A 20,014-nucleotide genomic window follows, 5' to 3' on the forward strand; every position below is an offset into this window, starting at 1 on the left:
AGTAGCATGTAACTTGCTGAATTCATGTCCCCTAAATAGACCTGAAATCTCTTGAACAAGACAGTCAGAAACTTAGATAATTCCAGTCATTAGAATTTCAGTTTTAGTAATGAATAGTCGAGAACTTCCAATAAATATAGGTTTTATTTAGGATTAAATCGTTTAGTTATGAAACAAAGAGAGCTATTTTTTTAATAGAAAGAACAAAAAATGAATCAAAAATAACACGGGTCAATCTTTTTGTTTTTAATAAATAACATCGTTGAGCGATAAGGAGATTATTCGATTAACCTTTTGAATTTAACCAGTTAAAACCATCCATAATTTTGGAACATTTCAATGAGAGAAGTAAAAAAAAAAAATCCTTAATTGGTTTGGACATAGGTAGTTATCTAAAGTGCAAAGGTGAGGTAAGGTTTGATAACTTTTTTACCAAAATGAGGAGTATCTATGACAGCTGGTCTAATAGATAAAAAAATATAGTTGACTTTTAAGGTCAAAGTAATATCCTACGTGTATTAACTAAGATTCAATAACATCAATATTTATCTAGATTTAAGCATCTCGTGAGATAATAACCATATATCTATATATTATCTTATGATTTGAATGAACTTATTACATAATACCCTCTCTGCCTCTATAAATATGGTCTTGACCCCTTTATATATTAGGGGAAAAGATTAAAAAACGAATCGTGTCAAACCTGATGGCAAACTCACCCACGAGAAAACCAACTACTCATAGCTCATCATGACATCGAATAGACATGCATGCCCTACTCTAGTTGTCCTGCGCGTCCTGTATCATCACCGAGTGTCGTCAAGCTCACTCGTCAGACCATCCCACTACATTAAATACTACAGGATGAGTCACTGTAACTTCATATCATGCTGAAAGTAAGTACATGTGGAAGGGAAAAATATTTGAGTAGATTGCATTAAATGAGACTTGATGAGGGCTAGTAGTAGGACCTCGCTGCGCGACAAGGAGACTAGTCGTGCGAGTTTCGCCCTGGTTGCACGGTGTGACCGTGATCTTTGCAATAACTACTGTATGCGGATACTTGGTGGCACGGGACCTGTTACATTAGGCACCTCCTTACCTATTACATCGATAAATCTCATGCAATATATACTCATACAGTTAACCAAACAAAATCCTTTCTAATTAAAGGTGAGCACATACAACCAATCAAATAAAGTGACACTTTATACACACATTTTGGCTCAAATGGACCGTATAGGTCTGGTTGGTTGCTTGCATCAGAGTAACCTGACCCGATGAATACGTATAATATCAAAAATAAGTGTATTTGATTGCTCATATGCACTATCATAGTCTAGCTCGACGGATGCAAATGTACCCTTATAATTTTGCCCAGCGAATATATACTCTTACATTCACTTATGCAGACGATCCTATTTATCAGTATCATAAAATGTAATCTATATTCACTTATACAGATAGTCTTATTTATTAATATTATAAAATCATTTTTATATAAATAATTAATTATAATCTTAACTCTTATATCTATCTATATAGTCCTAATTAGATGAATCAAATAAAAAGTCAGCATGTGTAGTACCTACCGACCACACCTTAACTAAATCTTAAACACCGTCGCCAATCTCAAAGCACAGCCAACTCTCCCTGTCCGGACTTCCGGAGTGCGGACGTCGAGACGCAACGCAAGGCCGGGCGGGCGAAATATTTCTAGTCGTCCCCTTCCTTCAACCTTCAGATCTGACTACTCCCACACGCCCAGTCTCCTAAACCCTACTCACCTCCTCTCTCTGTCACCGCCACCGCCATGGCCGGGAGGCGCCCAGCCCCGGCTGCCCTCCTCCTCCTCCTCCTCCTCGCCGCGACGGTCGCCCCCCTCTCCGCGGTCAGCCCGGTCTCCGACGCGCACAGATCCGCGGCTGCCGAGCTCTTCGCCCCCTCCGCCGACGGTTCCTTCGGCGAGTAAGTGCACTAACCACTCGTCAGATCCTTTGTCCTCGCGATCTCAGCTCCCCGCCCCCCGCGGACGCGTGAACCGTCCCAGTTCGGTGCAGATCGATCTGTGGCGGAGCCGCCCGGTTGAAACTCGCATGCTTATTTGCGTTTGCCTGGTGGTGGTTTTGATCTCTGTGAACTGTGCAGTTTGGAGAAGACCTATGAGGCGGTGAGGACGTTCCAGATACTGGGGTTGGAGAAGTACAAGAGTCTGACTGGGAAGGCGTGCAAGTTTGCCGCGGAGAAGCTGGCTTCCCCTGCTTCATCCGCCGCAAAAGATCTGTTCCACGCGGTCCGGATCAGCGGTGTACTAGGATGCAGTGTCGATGCCGGGGTCTATGATGTGAGTATTAGCTTTATAGATCTTGGTGTTGTTACTTGGATTCGGATTCTCATGTTTAATGGTATTTTGAGATTCGTTCCTTGTGGTAGGGTGTCGTGGCAAGGCTTAATGCAGTGATCAAGGACACCAACTCCCTGCTCGAATTCTACTATTCTGTGGGAGGGCTGCTTAGCATCAAGGTTACCCCTCTCATGTACTTTACGTTGATACTTGTTTGTTGCTCATGACTACTTTTAGGTACTTGTCTGAATTTTATGTGGTAGTTAATTAATTCTTGTTGTTATTGTTTTTGCAGGAACAAGGCCACAATGCTGCTCTATCTGATCCTGAAAGCACATTTCATGCCATTAAGGTGACATCGGTTGCATTTTCTGCTTATCTAGTTTGTTGCAACCTACAACATATTTTCCTCTTCGAATTAGTGTTGAATATATATCATTGTTCCTACAGGCACTTAGCCAAAGTGACGGGAGATGGCGTTATGACACTAACAGTGCTGAATCTAGCACATTTGCTGCTGGTAATAGTTGTTCTTGAGCTGCTCTACTGAATAGAATATATTATTACTTGTGACCCTACTGCAAAACTAATGGGCATGGCTTCAGTAGCTGATGTTTAACAATAATGTACTGTCACAGGTATCGCACTAGAAGCATTGGCGGGGGTTGTTTCACTGGCAGATGCTGAGGTTGATCCATCCATGGTGTGTATGCGCTCTCTGCTTGATTAATCATGTGGACCTTGCACGCCATGTTGATGCCTGAGCTTATATTTCTCAAATACGCATCATAACCCATCATAACCTCTATTTGTTTCAATATCGATATGATGATTCTGACATGATTTATGACCCTTTCAAGACAGGTGCAGCCTTGCACTCTTTGTGTACAATGTCTTTTTGCACTTTTTAATGATCTTATGATATATAGGTGTGTGCTTGTGTAGGTCACTCTGCTTGTCTTTTTGCTTCTTATAATTTCTCAGTGAATTGGTTCTTCCATATTCCACTCTTAGGCCTTTTGTATTTTTGTTGTGCATTTGTTTCTGCTGCCATTACCCATTAGTGTGTATTTTAAGTTTACTAATTGATGGTCTTGATTTTCATTCCATCAGATAGGAGTGGTAAAAAATGACATTGTGAAGCTGTTTGACACCATCAAGAGCTACGGTATGTTGTGTAACCTTCCTTGCGCTTGTTGGAGATGAAAACTTTCAGCACAACAGCTTCAGATAATGCAGATAAAAAAAGTGTTTTTGTCAACTTGGGCTTGGCTAGAGTGCTCCAGGAGTCTTGGTGGAACTTAAGACTTAGGACTATTTCACCCCATTTTGGTGCTGATGGTTCAGCTACGTCTCGATTTGCTGAATTACAGATTTGTTTGGTCATTGCTCATCAGTACAGGAATCACTTTTTTTTGGGACTGAAAATATGTTCAGCCGAATATGAGGCGGTTTACTTGGTGTACTTTGAGTCTGACACTTTTCCATTAAGAATCAACCACTTACAAACGAAAATACTCCTTCTGAATCCTAGTTTTTATGGTATCTATACTCAGATGATGGGACCTTCTACTTTGATGAGAAGCATGTTGATGCTACCGAATACAAGGGCCCTATAACAACTTCTGCTTCAGTAGTACGGGGTGTCTCCTCTTTTGCAAGTGTTACTTCTGGGAAATTGAATGTGGGTATCTTTTTTCACTTTTGGTACTTGTTCATTAAATTTACGTTTAAGCACCTTTCTTAGGTAACTGCACTCAAATATACAGATCCCTGGTGAGAAAATACTGGGCTTGGCAAAGTTCTTCCTTGGTATAGGGCTCCCAGGTAGCGCAAAGGATTGCTTTAATCAGATTGAGTCTTTGTCATTCCTGGAGAACAATAGGTACGTCTTCCTTGTTTATTGTTCTTGAGAAATATGGATCCCTCTTCACTCTACAACCTATGAGACACATCTTTGCTCCACTTCTGTTTGCTAGGATAGAGAATTTGTATTGCATTTGGAGAATCAGCATGTGTCCCTGTTATGTTTTGTTACTTATTTATTTTCTGCAACTTTCAGGGTCCTCGTTCCTTTGATACTGTCACTTCCTTCCAAAGTATTTTCATTGACTTCCAAAGATCAGCTTAAGGTGATTATTGCATGCCATCATGTGTGGTATTCTGTAGCTGCAATTCTATGACAATAACTATCGCTAAAAGAGAAAATTAGCTCAATAACACTGATGAAGTTTGGAATTGAAAAATTAGCATCCAATGCGAGGATGACATATGGGGCCTGGGGCCACATGCCAGTGACACATTGGATGTTATTTTCTAATTTCCACACTTCACTGGTGTTACCGAACAGTTTGCCCCTTGCTAAAATTATTATGCAGTGAGCAAAATTGTACCGTATTTTGCTGCAGTGTTGGTACTCATTGCTTTTGAGCTTTATTGTGTAACTCAGTGTAAGCTAACTCCAATTTTTTATTTCCTCACTGTACATTCCTTTCAGGTTGAAGTCACAACAGTCTTTGGATCTGCTTCACCTCCTCTCAAAGTGAATCTTGTACGAGTGCTGGGCTCAGACTCCAAAGTCATCACCAGTGATAACAAGGTAGCTGAATTAGTGGCTACCTCCTGGGACTTCCTTGTCATAATAGTTATTTTTTGTGTGTCACAGCTCCAGTTCCTCCCTAACATCCTTCTCATTTTTGTCTCAGGAACTTCGATTTGACCTTGAAAACAATGTTCATTACTTGGACATTGCCCCGCTCAAAATAGACATTGGGAAGTACTCGGTAGTTTTTGAGGTACTTGCACACTATATTAGTTTGTGTTTTCTTGATGTGCTAGTAGTTGCCATTCTTTTTAACGTCGTGATCTTCTGTCTTCCAGATTTTACTTCAGGAGCGAGAGCATGAGACTGTTTATGCTACTGGAGGGAGAAGCACCGAGAATGTATTTATCACAGGACCGATCAAAGTTGACAAGGGAGAAATAGGAATTTCTGACAATGATGCTGGTGCTGTGGAGTCTGTCCAGAAGTAAGGATTTAAAAGTGATTTGAGTTCACATCATTTCATATTAACATGAGTTGCATTTTTGAAGCAGCATCTTCAAGACATGCTAAAACTTTGAAAAACATAATTTATCCTCATCTCGAATGAGTTGGCATTTTCTGCAATTTTTATATAATTTATCCTTGCAGTGCTGTGATGGTTGATCATATCTTAGTTATATGAAACATAAGTTCTGTATTTTTTTATTGGGAAGAACTTATTTTATATATTTCTCGTATTCAAATTGCTTTATTTCAGGTTAGATCTTCTGAAAGATACAAGAGTGTCTCTTTCTGCAAACCATCTGCAGAAGCTGCGTTTATCTTTTCAACTAACAACACCGCTCGGGCACACATTTAAACCTCATCAGGTTACTATTCATTTTGATATTCCAACAGCTTGATGCTTATTCTTGTCCTGACATGATTTAGCAAATGTGTTCAGGTGTTCTTGAAGTTGAAGCATCAAAGCAAGGTTGAACATTTATTTGTGGTGCCTGGTTCTGCAAGGCAATTCAAAATTGTTCTAGTTGAGTATCCCCCCCCCCCCTGGAATTTGCTTTTTTTTAATGTTTTGGATGATTGCTTTTTATTTCCTTGTGGCAATGTGGCCAATAGTTTAGGTGAAACATTAATTATCAAGAAAAAATGCACATACCAGCTTATCTTTTCAACATGGAATGTAATGGTTAGGCAGTTTAGATTGTTTTCGACATGGAAGAGAGCACCAAGGTCAATTAATTTTGCTAGCCATCAAGTCATGCTTATGGGAAGCAACACTGTTGGTATATATGTTACAAACTGAGGTTTAAATAAAAAGATCATACAGTTGCTATTTTTTTGAAGTACTGATTTCGTTCAATATGCTATAATGATGGAGTGGGATGCATAGCATAATTTGCTCGCCTTAATGCACCTTCGGAGGCCTTGAATTTTTCTGGAGGGAATAAATATTCAACTTGACGTGGTGACAAGATTTCTTATATGCTTGTTCCACTTCTTCTAGGACTTCCTGGGTTTGGTGGAGAAATTTTACTACCTTTCTGGAAGATATGACCTTGAGCTTGCAGTTGGTGATGCTGCAATGGTATGTAACCATGTGATTTAGTCCTATGGTTCCAATTGGTTTGCATTACTGATTTCCTTTGTTTGCTCAGGAAAATTCATTTCTACGAGCTCTTGGTCAATTGGAGTTGGACCTGCCAGAGGCCCCAGAAAAAGCCCCACGTCCACCTGCGCAAGCTGTTGACCCATTTTCAAAATTTGGGCCGAAGGCAGAAATATCACACATATTCCGGGCACCAGAGAAGAGGCCACCCAAGGAACTCTCACTTGCATTCACGATTCTCACACTCCTGCCTTCTATCGGATTCTTGATTGGGGTGGGTAAAATGAATCATGCTATTCATGTATTTCTTCATTTGCTATGAATCAAAGTTTTCTACCTGCTCATTGATGGCATTCTCTTTCAGCTCATGCGCCTTGGAGTGAACGTAAAGAACTTCCCGTCCTTGCCAGGACCGGCTGCATTTGCCTCGCTTTTCCATGCTGGAATAGGAGCAGTCCTGCTGCTATATGTTCTCTTCTGGGTCAAGGTTTGTATATTCCTTGTGGTAAACATTATTTCACTAGTAAAATCATCAGCTGATATTCATTTTCTTTTTTGGGGCAGCTGGATCTTTTCACAACTCTGAAGTACCTTGGCTTCCTCGCTGTCTTCCTTGTGTTTGTGGGCCATAGGACCTTATCGTACCTTTCCTCAGCGTCGACAAAACAGAAGACTGCATGAGTGGACAATGCAAAGTTGCAAACAGATGCTTCCCAACCATCGAGTTTTGAGGGTGACCACACTACAAGATTTTCTTGAGCAACTTGAGTTTTGAGGGACGACTTGATTTCATTTCGTGTATGTTGATGCGCTGATGATCTCTGAATAGATTGGATGTTCAGTCATAGAATTAATATGATCATTGGCTCTTACAGATGCAGTGCCCTTATCGTAGTAGTTTGCCCGTCAGTGTAACCTGTGGTTTCATTCAGACTTTATGCCGATTGTGGACTTCTATGCTGCCATAGTTCTCTGTCGATTCTCTGTCTAACAGTTTTGACGCTGCACATTGCCGCCATGCCCTTGGTTCTGCAACGGCTTTGCTGTTCCTTGTAGAACAGATCGCACGCACTGACGCACCGGAGAAATGCCTGCCAACGCATCCGAGGATACAACTGGCTCGTAGTGGCTTGGTCGAGCAGCTGCTTTTCAGGACCAAGCTGTCGCAAAATACAGGCTAACGAGGTAGTACGCGTATAGCATATGACATCACATGAAACTCACAGATGCGATATATCATACACGAAATTGGAGCATCTTCTCCGTGTGTAAAAATAAGTTAGACTACAGAGTTCCTGGTAGTAAGATCAAAATGCCTATACATTTGTAGTTACATGCTGGCTCTGACGAAATGTAGCGTACCGACTTATTTTTCACTAACGAATTCGTAGAAGTCTGCTCTCCATACTGCCGTGCCAGATGTTGACTTTGTCTTGCTCCTCTTCGTGGGGAAAACCATTATAATTTAGTTTGATTAGTTGTAAATACAATTGCAATTTTATTCGACCTCCAGTCCTGGGTTCATGTCAGTCCTTGTAAAGAATACATCAATGACAGACGACTCTCATTACCTGCCATTCCACTGGAAAAAAGGTCGTGGGGTAAACCACCTTCTATGATTTCAGGGCTACTTGAGATCGCCACTTTGTCGCCTAGCTAGTCTTGAATACAAACCATCCTTCTTAATGAGTTGGTGCTGTTTACCATCCTGCACAACCATACAACGGAACTTGAAATTATGAAGCTGAGACGCTGAACAGGTATATCACATTGTAGGTTGGTGCTGTTTGTTTATGTGCCAACAATCACATGATCATGTATCACTAAAAGGTCACCATAATCAAGTTGCACTCTGAAGTAATGATTCAGCAACAGTTTAAAACATACCTCCACGATATTACCATTTTCCATCACAATAATTCTGTCAGCTGCTTGAATTGTAGATAGCCTAAACAGGGGGGAAAGCCAATAGCCTGATTATCTGACATGTTCAAATATCAAGATAATTAACATTTGTGCAGCAAGAACACATTACCTGTGTGCTATGATGACCACGGTTCTTTTAGTATTTGAGTCACTACTAACTTTTGTGATGACACTCTAGTAAGTCAGAGATAATAATTAATAATATCGTATGCACATTTCAATTATATATACCATTTGGTACAGAGCTGAACGAATATTCAAATTCTTCAGGGTTTACCTTCACATAATGTTCACTATCAGCATCAAGTGCACTAGTGGCTTCATCAAGTAGTAAAATAGATGGCTCCCTCAGAAGGGCCCTGGCAATAGCGACACGTTGTTTCTGACCTCCACTAAGAAGAGCATCATCAACAATGGTGTTATAACCATCAGGCAGAGACATAATGAAATCATGAGCATAGGCCTGCTTTGCAGCCCACACCACTTCTTCATGACTGACTTCTCTTGGGCAACCATATTTAATATTAGAGCTAATATCCATTCGGAATAAGCGTGGTTCCTGCATATAACAAGCATACATGATGGTTTAGTACACCATAAGTTTCACATGGTAGCACAATGTATGTGGAGTTGATTAACTTTGAACCTGTCCAACAAAACCAATTCTTTCCCTGAACCATCTGATATCAAGCTCTGTGAGTGGGACACCATCAATTAATACCTGAATCAACACACCAGGCTTTTAAGTTCGAGATATACATGCAAAGGAGTCATCCATCGTGACTGTGTAAGCGTGAAAAGCTGAGGTCACAATTAGGAATAGCTTACTTGTCCATTTGTAGGTTCGTATAGTCGAAGTAGTAAATTGACTAGAGTACTCTTGCCACTTCCACTAAGACCAACCTATCAAGTTCCATTATATAAACACAGTAAATAATACATCAAATATTGTGAAATTTGTGATAATTCACGTCTATCAAAAGAATTCATGCTCCATATGTCTTACAATAGCAACTACTTCATTTGGATTCAGCGTTAGATTCAATCTTTCCAAAATCGGTACCTGTTGACAAATAGAGGTCGATAAATTAAGGGCCACATGGCATGGTGGCCACAAAAAAAAAAAAAAACCTGCGTACATCATAATTATAAAATATCCATACTTTAGAGTTCACCCTTCCAATTTTCCTTGAAAATCCCCCCGACATTAAATGTTAAGGTCAGAAGCACCAGTTCATGGACAGTATTCATCAACAGAAAAGTATCGAAAACTGAGGTGTAACATACCGTAGATCTTGATGGATATGAAAATGACACATCAGCATACTGAATTCGCCCTTCCAACTTCTCTAACTTGAGTCCTGCAATGATGAGAAGATTTATATTACCGAACAACCTTGCCTCCAAATAGAAAAATAATCAGTCATGCACACATTTTCTTGCCTTTAGAGGTAAGCTGCTTGCTAGGCAGGAGATCCATCAAACGAAATACTTTTTCACTTGCTCCGACTGACTGCATCAAGGAGGACCAGTTGTCTCCAATCCACCATGTGGACAGAATCAGCCATTCAGCATAGAGTGTGAATTTTGTCAATTGTTCAGCAGTTAACTTCCCAGACATAATAGCTAATCCTCCAATTACCACTCCAATGACCTACAAGAAGCTTATTTGCAAGAGTACTTCATCAATAGTGCAATGCAATGTTTTTTTGAGGAACATTGTGTAATGCAATGTCCGTATCAGAGTCAGACTTTAACATCACCAGATAATTAATTATTCAAATTATTCTGATGGTCAATGATTTCTCAACAACAGCAACGATGTAGATACCTGAGTAGAATGGTATAGATAGTTCAAGCTTATGCTCCAACCCCCATAAGCTAGTGTCTGTCGAAAGCTTACATCATACAGCTTATCCAGCCACTTTGCATACCTATCAAAGATTCAAAAGTACGTACAAGATATTATGACACATGCAAAGTGTTAACTACAATGGACATAAGAGAGAAGAAAAGAAGCAGAAAATTGCCTTTTAAACTCATGCTTTTCTGTTCCATATACCCGCACTGTCCTAACCAAAGTTATCACCTCTTGAGCAACCTGATTTACATTTATGTAAAAAATTAAGGTATAGCATGGGATACGAATCTGACTTTGTCAAATAGCTTATTTGTCTAAGTGAGCAATCTTACATTATTGGCGCTTGCAGTGCACTCCTGTGCGAATTTAGCTGCTCTTTTCTGAAACCTATCGATCAAATTATAATTGTGATGGATTGATTCCTTTCACATGCACCAAAAATGCAAACCAACAAATAAATAACTCATGGGAGGTCTACAATTTTGAAAATCCATCACACTAACAACAGAATGGTATAAAAAGGAACTAGAGAAAAGGGACAGACAACTAGAAGAGACAAAGGAGAGAATTTTTACCGTCCATGAACTAGCATAATTGTCGATAATGTTGCACAAATAAGCATTGTAAACATTCCAAGAGGCCAAGATAAGATTAGCAGATAAATTAATGCACCTGCACCCTGAGATACATTAATGAAATGATACATGAGATTTTCAAAGATCGGTCAATGTTTAATAGGAGAACACCAAACCAATTTTTCACCTGAAGTAAATTGCGTGAAATCAGGTTAAGATCATTGCCTATAACACGAGACACTTGTTGGCAGTCAGAACCAAGCCTACTTGTCAGGTCACCGACGGTTTCTTCATCGAAAAAGGAAATATCCTAGCACAATGTAATTACAATTAAAATCCTAGTGGTATGGTTAAGCAAAAAAAAATGCACACGTCAATTTTCTTGCAGCAGCCATATCACTCCCTTCTTTATTACCTGAGAAAGAATGGAATTGAATAGCATTTCTCTCGTCCGTTTGACCTACAAAGATTTTAGATGATGATTGTTAGAGGCACATCATATGGAAGAGTAGTGTTAAAAGGATAAACTTGGAAGGACATGAGAAATCTAACATGTTTTTACCAATATCATGTTTGCAACACCAAAACAGCAGCTTCGTAGACCACTGCAAATGGGGATATCAGTTAAATAAGCAACCTCATTTGTTTCACAAAACCATGCAGAACGCAATAATCAATTTCAGTTCTGTACAGAGCATAATGAAAAGTTCCTGGTGTTCGTGTGTGCAAACTTGTTTATGTATGTGCGCTTTGCATAGTGATCTGTATAATTTCAAGTTTGATTTTCCCTATAATCCCACTATTTCTGTCCATCATCATGTTGGAAATCTATCAAGCTTCAAGCCCATCAAAAACAAAAACGTTTACACCATCTGCGGCAAAATACTATTTTACTGATACAAAAAAAAGGAATTCCCATGAGCAATAACATCTAAGGCCAGCTGTTTCAATAAAATGTGAGCAAACTGAGCGGTTGCGTAGCAAAATGTGTTACCCAGACACCTGTGTTCAAAATTTTTTGCCGGGTCGGACACTCGCGTATCCGTGTCGGATTCCAAGTGGTATTTGGTGTGTCCCAAATTTTTTTGCCGAATCGGACGCCCCGACACGAGTCGGACTCCGACACCCGCACCCGTGTCCATGTAACACAGGTTCTAAAGTGCATAATTGCAGCTTGTCCTTGTACTATGATCCCATGGACACTATGAGCATAATCTGAACAAATAGTAACTAACCTAAAAACTCCGGAGATCAGACATAGAACAACTAGAAGCTTGGCATTTCGGTAAAATACCGCGCCTCCATTCTGCGCCGAGAAGATGGACGCCGCGAGGAGATGGGGAATAGCGATCTCGGCAAGCTGCAACCACAACAACAGCACATCACTCCACCCATCAACAAACACCTTAAAACTTAGCCCAATCACGACGTCAACCACAGCACACTGCCATGGCAGGGCTTGCATTACCGCAGCGCAGACGAGGGACACGAAGCCGGCGTAGACAACCCAGCGGTCGGCGGAGACGAAGCCCCACATCCGCCTGAGCGCGGAGACTGCCGTGGTCCCGCTACCCTCGGCGCGGCTACCGTCATCCCCGGCCTCCTCGCCGTCCTCGAGGCGCCACCAGCTGCCCCCCGGCAGCACGTTCCGCAGCCGCTCGATGAACTCCCCCGCGACCACGCGGCGACGGCCGAGGCCGCCGAACTCTCCGCCGATCACCGCCGCGCGGATCCTCGCCGGCCGGAGCGCCCGCCGCTGCCGTGGGGCCTGGAGCGACACCCGTCTCGGTGTCACAGTCAGGGTCAGAGACGGCGGGGCAGAGCCAAGGGGCGCGGTGAGTAGCAGCATCGCGGCTGGAAGCGGCATTTCGCAACCCCTCGCGCGCAGGCGCGAATCGATCCGGATTCCGATTCGCGGTCGCTAGCGCGAGTTCAAATAGCGAGGGGCAGGGGACGCGCGCGCGCGGTTGCGTCCTCGCCGGGGTAGGGTTGGGTTGCCGTGCGCAGCACTGCCACCGCGACGCCTCTTCTTCTCCGGCTGTCTCGGTGTTTTTTACTTCTCAATTTCTTCCTCTTTTCTCGTGTTTTTTTAGTCAAATTTTTCTTTTGTTCCTTTTGTTTTCCTCGCGCGTGTTTGCGTTGCGCACTGCTTGGTGGTGGTGGTGGATTTTTTTCGATTTTGGAAATTGTATGGCTGTGATTAATTTGTGGGGTTTTTGGATTGGCTTTGGTTACTCGGGGAATGAACGATGCGGGAGGCAGGGAGGTTGCCGCTTGTTGGCGGGTGATGGAGCCAGATCCGGTACGGACCGGTTAGGGATCGTCCGGTAAAGGTACAGTCTGTCAGATCCGGCTAAATAAATGGTTTGTGCCATATTAACCCATATGTTAGAGACGTGACTTAAGATATAATTTGTGATCGATAAGTGGTAAGTGCGGAGGCAGGTGTGACTTAGTGTAGGACGACGAAGTATAGATAAGACAGAGTCTGAGTCAGACCGTACTGAAATATAGGTATAGACCTAGCCCGTCTATCTCTCGATCATATCATATCTGGATCGTGTGAACTGTGTATGGATCCATTAGTTATTATCTATTTGAACGTTTTAGTAGAGCAAACAGGGCTATAGCACACAAGTGACGTGGTGCTACTTCTTCTGAATTAGTTTTTTTTTTCTTCGCTGATATAGCTGCAGTGCTGTTCTACCTTTCATTTCTGAAACTTGAGGTTTGGTTCCGTGGGTGCTATTGCAAGTTCTCAAGAGGTGAAGGTATGTTCTACATTCATGAAAAATTCGTAGGATCCCATTTGTGAGATAAACAACGATAAATTCACTTGCAATATTGCTACAACACAAATTATGCCCTGTATTTGGCAAACAGGGTCAAGTTTGCGCCTAAACTTTTACATGAATGTAGAACATAAACTCACCTATGGACGAATAGTTTTTAAGAGTTATGAAGGACTAGTTGTAGTTTCAAGTGAATTTGCATAATTTCCAACAACAAAAAACTGATGCATTGCACATGAGATGGTGGCAAGTGAAAAATATAAACATCCAAAACTGCTCAAGCTAGCACGCTTCAATTACTCAACTCAATGCTTTATACTTTTGGTAATAGAGCCTGTCCAACATCTTATTTTGTCATTCTACTACAAAGTCACCAAGAGTTTGGTGTTACATGAGTGGACATTTATCGATAAATATAGAGTAACACTACGTTTCTCAAGTGAGAAATAGGATCAAACTCAATACTATCATTAAAATCAGTCTAACTTGTGATTACTGGGAGCGGCTACCGCCAACACGTAGACTTAAGTGCCTTTTACAAGTTTGATCGTATATTTCTACTGCCTTATACTAGTTAATGTTACTTAGCTGAGCGATAAAATTCACTGACAAATGCGTATTAGTGATTTCATTATATTCGCAAAAATTTCGAGTTGATTACAACAGACAAATATCTTATGCTAGCTCTTCCTAGTAGACAAGATACAAAGAAAGATCTACTATTGCTTGTAACAGACAAAGATTTGTGTATGGCACTCACTCGATCTCGTCAGATGTTCTTGTTGCATGGGTGTAGACTGGTATGCGTGCTGTACATGCATACACTTGGCTTTGCTGTTATTTGGGAATTGCTGCTAGAACTAGAAGTATGTTCCACAGTAGAGATCGGAAACTGCTGCGTATGACGTTCTGGGTGATATAAGCTTCGTGAATGCATCGAAGTACATAGATCCATGAAGTAGTATATATAACCTATACATGCATGTATATTCCTCTTCAGTTCATGGGTTCTGAAGAGAGTGCATAATGTTATTCTTGAGGACAAGCCTTTATTTTCCCAAGAAGTATTAACCTACACTAAGCAATAGCTACGTGTACGGGACCTCGCTATACTACTCTTCTAGTGCACATCTCTTTGTTGGCACGAGAACACGTCACCAATTCCAGAACTCACCGAACAGCCACGTCATTGCCTTATCCTTTACGATCACACACACCTTGATTTGAATCTTTAATTCTCAGACAAAGAGGAGCAAAAAACCAAAAAAAAAATCCAAAAGGGAACATAAAACACTCCCACACCTGGTCGCCCCGATGGGCGCGATCGATCATCAGGCCACCCACAGTGTGCAGGCCAGCCGGTGCTTGAAAGCAATTTTGGCCTTCTGTAACCGATACCTGCCATTGTGTGTTCGGTGCTTGTTATAAAAAAAAATCAGAAACCGGTGATGCACCGATGCTTCCTCCAAAAGCTGAGATATGGTCTCACCTGCAAGTAAAATGAGGGATAGAGATTGTAGGGGATGGTAGAAAAGTGAGATGGTTAATTCAGCTGTAGTTCTTAGATCATTCTTAGTAGATACTTTAAATTTTATCCACTATAACACTATTACAGCATCCTCTAATACTATTACAGTATCTTCTATTTTTTTCATCTCCAGTAGTTATCCTATTTCCTACATTCTATTATTCTACTCATCCCTTCGGACCCACAAACATACTCAGAGAACAGTGTTGCCGCTCCTCTGAACCATCGGCAAATTTACCTCCCACCCGCTGCTACAGTGTCATGACCGCAACACTGTAGCAGTGGAAGCGGGATCCGTTGGAGACGAATACAGCTCCAGACGAGCAGCAAAATGATCTGCACAGTGATATCAATCCATTTTGCAGGCGCTGCTAGAGGTGGCCTTAATCTGGAGAGAGAAGTCATTGCTATGCACAGAAGAAAAGAAGGGTGGTGTTATACTACGTGCATCTATTTTTATTTATTTTTAGCAACAAACTACGTCAGATTCTATTGTAATTGTCCAAAACTGAGTGGTTAGGATTCACCTTCTTCCTCCATACATTTCTTTCTTGCCGGCTGTTTCTTCCTCCCACAATACTTTCCCGCACTACTTTCCTCCGATGGCTCTCCTGCCGCTGGATCTGCGCCCACCATCACCGTCATTGAGCTAACCAATCTGTCGTTGCGCTCCCTCATCGCCCACCGCCCGCGACGCTGACGTCGCCACCGTCGCCTCACCGCATCGCCATGCCTCAACCACCGATGATTCGGCCACATCCTCAGCCTCCCTCTAAATCCGGCACTCTGAACCCTAACCCCCTAATTCGAGCGCCTAAGAGACCCTTTCATTTTCAGGTTGCTAGAATTTAGGAGGTGTGAAGAAAAAACAAGTCGAGCAACGCTATGATGTGGGAGTGAGATGAATTTTGAAGCTTCGAGTCTGTTTAGTTTGTATCTAAATTTGTCACATTTAAGATTAGTCACACTATATATTTTAAGATAATTGTTTGGTTGATTACTATAATTATAATAAGTCATATTTTATTAACCCTTGATCTCATATCATACACTTATGACAAACCATATTTAATTAAACTTAGATATGGAGCCATATTTAATTAAACTTAGATATGACAAACTTAATCGAAAACCTGACTGGCCCGTCATCAACGATGTAGGAGCTCTCCAACCCCACAATCCTAGTCGCTTCCTGTCATGTCAAGCGTCTAAGGTGGCATGTGGCAGCGAGAGAGATGGCGTAACTGCATGGCTAGTACACTAGTTTATAATATCAGCCCGACGAAACAGAGTGTGCCATAACGGCTCTATTTGTCACCGTTTCTGTTTATAGATTCTAAGCATTTCGTAGAAGCTATGGCAAACGTTAGAATTCTACAACCGATTTTAAGAATAATTTATACAATTAGGAAAATCAGAATATGTTTTTCCTAAAATTCTTCCGAAAATTAATTGTGCAGAAACACCAGCCGTACAAGCCGTACCAAACCGGACCAACGTAGTATTTCCACACCAACGCCGCACGTACGTGGCGACGCCTCGGCGCTAGACAGCCTGCGCCACGAGAAAAGCACAAGAAAGCGCAAACAAGCTAGTTTCGTCCATGCATGGTGATTCGCGTCCAGTCCAGATGACGAATCTAGCAGCGGCAGGAATATGCAACCAGGTTATACGTGATATGTATAGTCAAACTTAACAAGATCAGCTACATGCCCGTGGTAGCAACGCGAACTAGCTTATGATACGAGTATTTTACACCTAGCCATGTATGTTACAGGAAGAAAAATAAAGAAGCTATGTATGTTCCGCAAGAAAGAAAGAAAGAAAGAAAGATAGCCCTGTGTTTTGGTCCATATGTTAATTTTGCTTATTTTGTCCCTGATAATTTTTTCCCCTTAACATGGCAGATTACAGGGGCGGTTAGGTACATGCCACAAATGAGCCAAGCTGGAATTTTGGTGTAGTTAAACTTTGGTAAAAGAAAATTAGTGTTTAGATTATAGCCGGACCAAATCTTAGCAGAGCCAAGTTTTGGGCAAGCAATTTCCACACTCTTAATTAGATCGTCGAGGCGCGATGCTAGGCGTTAATGAATTTTTTGGAGCATTGCCACGCTTTGATATCAAACCACAGTAACAGCTAAATATCGAAGGTGTTGTCAGTATTTGCTTTTGCACCAAACTAAATAGCAGCTAACTATTGACGGTGTTGTCAATATTTGGTTTGCGCCAAACTAAATAGCAGCTAAATTTATGCTTCGGGGAAAAAAAAGCTATGTGTGTTTCGCAAGAAAGAAAGAATGACAGAAACAAAGAAAGAAATGTAGCCATTCATTTTGGCCCATATGTTAATTTTGCCTATTTTGTCACTGGTATTTTTTCCCTTGACATGGCATAATTATAAGGGTTGTTAGGTACATTCCACAAATAAGTCAAGCTAAAAAATTGGTGTAGTTAAACTTTGGCAAAAAGAATGTCCGTTTGGATTATATCTGGGCCAAAATTCTGACGAACAATTTCCCTATTCTTAATTAGATCGCCGAGGTATGATGCTAAATGTTACCGAATTTCCTTGACCATTGAAAGCTCTATACCAAACCAAATAGCAGCTAAAAATCGACAGCGTTATCAATATCCATTCTATGCTAAACTAAATATCAGCTAAATTTGCAATAAACTAAATAGCATCTAAATATCGACGGTGTTGTCAATATTTGATTTGAGTCGAATCACGATAGAAGATGTAGTTGGTGTTACTGAATTTTTTAGAACATTACCAAACTCTGATATCAAATCTAAATGGCAGCAAAATATCGGCGGTATCGCTGATATTTGATTTGGTTCGTGTCGGTAGCAAACCTAGCAGGCCCTAAATTGGTTAATATTTGTAGCAAACCGAACAAGCCCCACATAAGTACGTAATACTGATATATCACTGATCGGGTGATCGCTTAAAGGTTTATCTAGTCCCTGAATATGATATTGATAATTAATTATAATATATATAGACTAACAACTATATTAAAAATTATTGCTAATTAATTACTTCTCCTTTGTGAGATAAAGGAGAAGTTCGGGAATATTGATAAGAAGCATAAAGGCAAAGTCACGTGTAGAGATTAAGTGACTAAAGGTATGAGATTGTCAATTGTGTTTTATGGAATAACTCATGTGCTATGTGCTTGAGAGTAAGTGGGGTTAGGTTTCACATAAAGATTGATAATAAAAATGAATGTCAAGTTATTTGTGAAGATCAAGTAACTTAAAGTATAAAATTATCAATTATGTTTTATAGACTAATCCATATACTATGTGATTGAGAGTGAATAGAGTTAGGTTCTATACGAAGATTGACAATAAGAGTGAATGAAAACTATCAAGTGAAGATATACAATTGTCAAATATATTTTATGGGTGTACTTTAGAGTGAGTTAGGGTTAAATTATATAAGAAGACATGAGTTGAGGTAAGATATTCAATATGTAAAGTTGAAAGAGCAAGATCAAGACAAGTTTATGAGACAACTTATATGTTTGATGCTTGAGATTGATGTCTTGGTGGTGAACTATATGAAGATGATGTGAAAAGAGAAGTCTTTCATGCTTAGTGCATGAAAAGCTATCAAGAGAGTTTCATTGAGCTTCTAGAGATTGAATAATGATTAAATGATAAAGTGAAGAGATTGAAGATGCTGGATACAAAGTGGCTTTTTTTGATAAGACGATGAAGGTCAAATAATACCCGGTTGCGATGAACCATCCGATTGTGAAGGACAAGCAAAGGACTTGACACCGAAGGACCAATGCGATGGTGAAGGGTGAGTGAAGGCGTTGCGCCAATGTATCGTGCTAGGTCATAGGAAGCTATGAGTGATTCGCATGAGTCACATAAAGAATACAAGATGACATGGAGTGAAGAGTAAATATTAAACTTCATATATTGAAGGACATTAGATGGCTTGAAGATATAGAAGAGGCTAAACTTTATGAGTTGATGAATATCAAGCCAAAATCTAAAGTGGACATTGCTCAAGACAAATGTATAAATGATATGGGTTTAATATGCTCAATGAGTCTTGATCAGGTGAATAGTCACAATGACGAAATGACTTTAACGTTGGCACTCCTCAAGTTGAAGAAAGAAGATGGCATGAGGGTATTCTTATTGGTATAGTTTTTTCTATTTTAAATTGAGTGTATGGATATCGTACAATTAAGAGAGATGCAACGTTGATAGTTTTGTTCATATATTAGTGCTCAAGAGTATTTAACCAACCCAAAAGCAAGAGAACAAAACACCAGTGAACACCGGGAATCTAGTTTTTAACTTGGTTACTCAGAAGTTCCGGTTTTGGACTAGAAGTTCCAGGTTAGTTAGAAGTTTCGAGTTCAACCCGGAAGGAAGCTTTTGGTGTTGGTTTTCTCGTGTAAACTAGAAGTTTCCGGTTTTGGACCGGAAGTTCTGAGTTAGTTAGAAGTTTCGGGTTCAACCCGGAAGGAAGCTTTCGGTGTTGGTTTTCTTAAGTAAACTGGAAGTTTACGAGTTTGTTTAATTGTTAAATAGAAGAGTTGGTGCAACAATAACTTTTCAATCGATGTCGGAAGTTCCGACTCATGACCTGAAAGTTTCGGGTTATGCCAGAATGCTCTGTAATGGCTAGTTTTGAGGGGTTGGGTATATATACCCTCCTCGCCCCTCCTTTGAGGGCTGCTAGTGCTCCCCACGAATATACTCATAGCCAAGGTCATTTGAGCTATTTTCTCTCCAATTTAGTGTGAGATTTGAGAAGTGAAGTGAGTTGTGTTGAGAGATTTAGTGCAAGTGAGCTAAACTCC

General features: G+C 40.7%; 2 protein-coding genes across 4 annotated transcripts; one reads left to right on the forward strand and one right to left on the reverse strand.

Annotated features, from left to right (window-relative positions):
• The first annotated feature begins 1,685 nt into the window (after nt 1-1,685).
• Nucleotides 1,686-7,458, forward strand: LOC133909430 (dolichyl-diphosphooligosaccharide--protein glycosyltransferase subunit 2). The gene is made up of 19 exons (XM_062351858.1): nt 1,686-1,971; nt 2,152-2,347; nt 2,437-2,526; nt 2,643-2,699; nt 2,798-2,867; nt 2,986-3,050; nt 3,461-3,515; nt 3,904-4,031; nt 4,117-4,232; nt 4,410-4,479; nt 4,845-4,946; nt 5,053-5,142; nt 5,228-5,376; nt 5,650-5,761; nt 5,836-5,919; nt 6,397-6,477; nt 6,548-6,772; nt 6,863-6,985; nt 7,063-7,458. Exons 1-19 carry the CDS (start codon nt 1,817-1,819, stop codon nt 7,177-7,179), a joined length of 2,085 nt encoding a protein of 694 aa, XP_062207842.1. The 5' UTR covers nt 1,686-1,816; the 3' UTR covers nt 7,180-7,458.
• Nucleotides 7,459-7,707: 249 nt separating this feature from the next.
• LOC133909431 (ABC transporter B family member 26, chloroplastic-like) lies at nt 7,708-12,998 on the reverse strand. 3 transcript variants are annotated; one of them, XM_062351860.1, is made up of 18 exons: nt 12,329-12,998; nt 12,096-12,220; nt 11,423-11,465; nt 11,276-11,320; nt 11,086-11,170; nt 10,861-10,964; nt 10,618-10,707; nt 10,455-10,525; nt 10,256-10,358; nt 9,868-10,078; nt 9,712-9,785; nt 9,431-9,487; nt 9,253-9,327; nt 9,071-9,145; nt 8,702-8,983; nt 8,534-8,598; nt 8,386-8,446; nt 7,708-8,206 (listed from the first exon to the last, which is right to left on the reverse strand). In XM_062351860.1, the coding sequence occupies exons 1-18, from the start codon at nt 12,725-12,727 to the stop codon at nt 8,126-8,128; spliced, it is 2,046 nt and encodes a 681-aa protein (XP_062207844.1). In that variant the 5' UTR covers nt 12,728-12,998; the 3' UTR covers nt 7,708-8,125. The 3 variants fall into 3 exon arrangements, with proteins under 3 accessions (XP_062207844.1, XP_062207843.1, XP_062207845.1); XM_062351859.1 differs by having other exon boundaries at nt 10,618-10,672; nt 11,048-11,170; nt 12,329-12,992; XM_062351861.1 differs by having other exon boundaries at nt 10,618-10,672; nt 11,048-11,170; nt 12,155-12,220; nt 12,329-12,603.
• Nucleotides 12,999-20,014: the final 7,016 nt, after the last annotated feature.

The sequence above is a fragment of the Phragmites australis genome, chromosome 2 (genome assembly GCF_958298935.1).
Source record: "Phragmites australis chromosome 2, lpPhrAust1.1, whole genome shotgun sequence".
NCBI lineage: Eukaryota > Viridiplantae > Streptophyta > Magnoliopsida > Poales > Poaceae > Phragmites > Phragmites australis.

Bases quoted from the DNA above. Each gene is read 5' to 3' on its own strand.
- LOC133909430 (XM_062351858.1), top strand. From the start codon at position 1,817: ATGGCCGGGAGGCGCCCAGCCCCGGCTGCCCTCCTCCTCCTCCTCCTC. The intron at 4,947-5,052 runs GTAGCTGAATTA...TTTTTGTCTCAG, and splicing joins TCATCACCAGTGATAACAAG to GAACTTCGATTTGACCTTGA. The intron at 5,377-5,649 runs GTAAGGATTTAA...GCTTTATTTCAG, and splicing joins GCTGTGGAGTCTGTCCAGAA to GTTAGATCTTCTGAAAGATA.
- LOC133909431 (XM_062351859.1), bottom strand. From the start codon at position 12,727: ATGCCGCTTCCAGCCGCGATGCTGCTACTCACCGCGCCCCTTGGCTCT. The intron at 11,171-11,275 runs GTAATAAAGAAG...ACATTGTGCTAG, and splicing joins TCAATTCCATTCTTTCTCAG to GATATTTCCTTTTTCGATGA. The intron at 9,328-9,430 runs GTAAGACATATG...GGAACTTGATAG, and splicing joins CAAATGAAGTAGTTGCTATT to GTTGGTCTTAGTGGAAGTGG.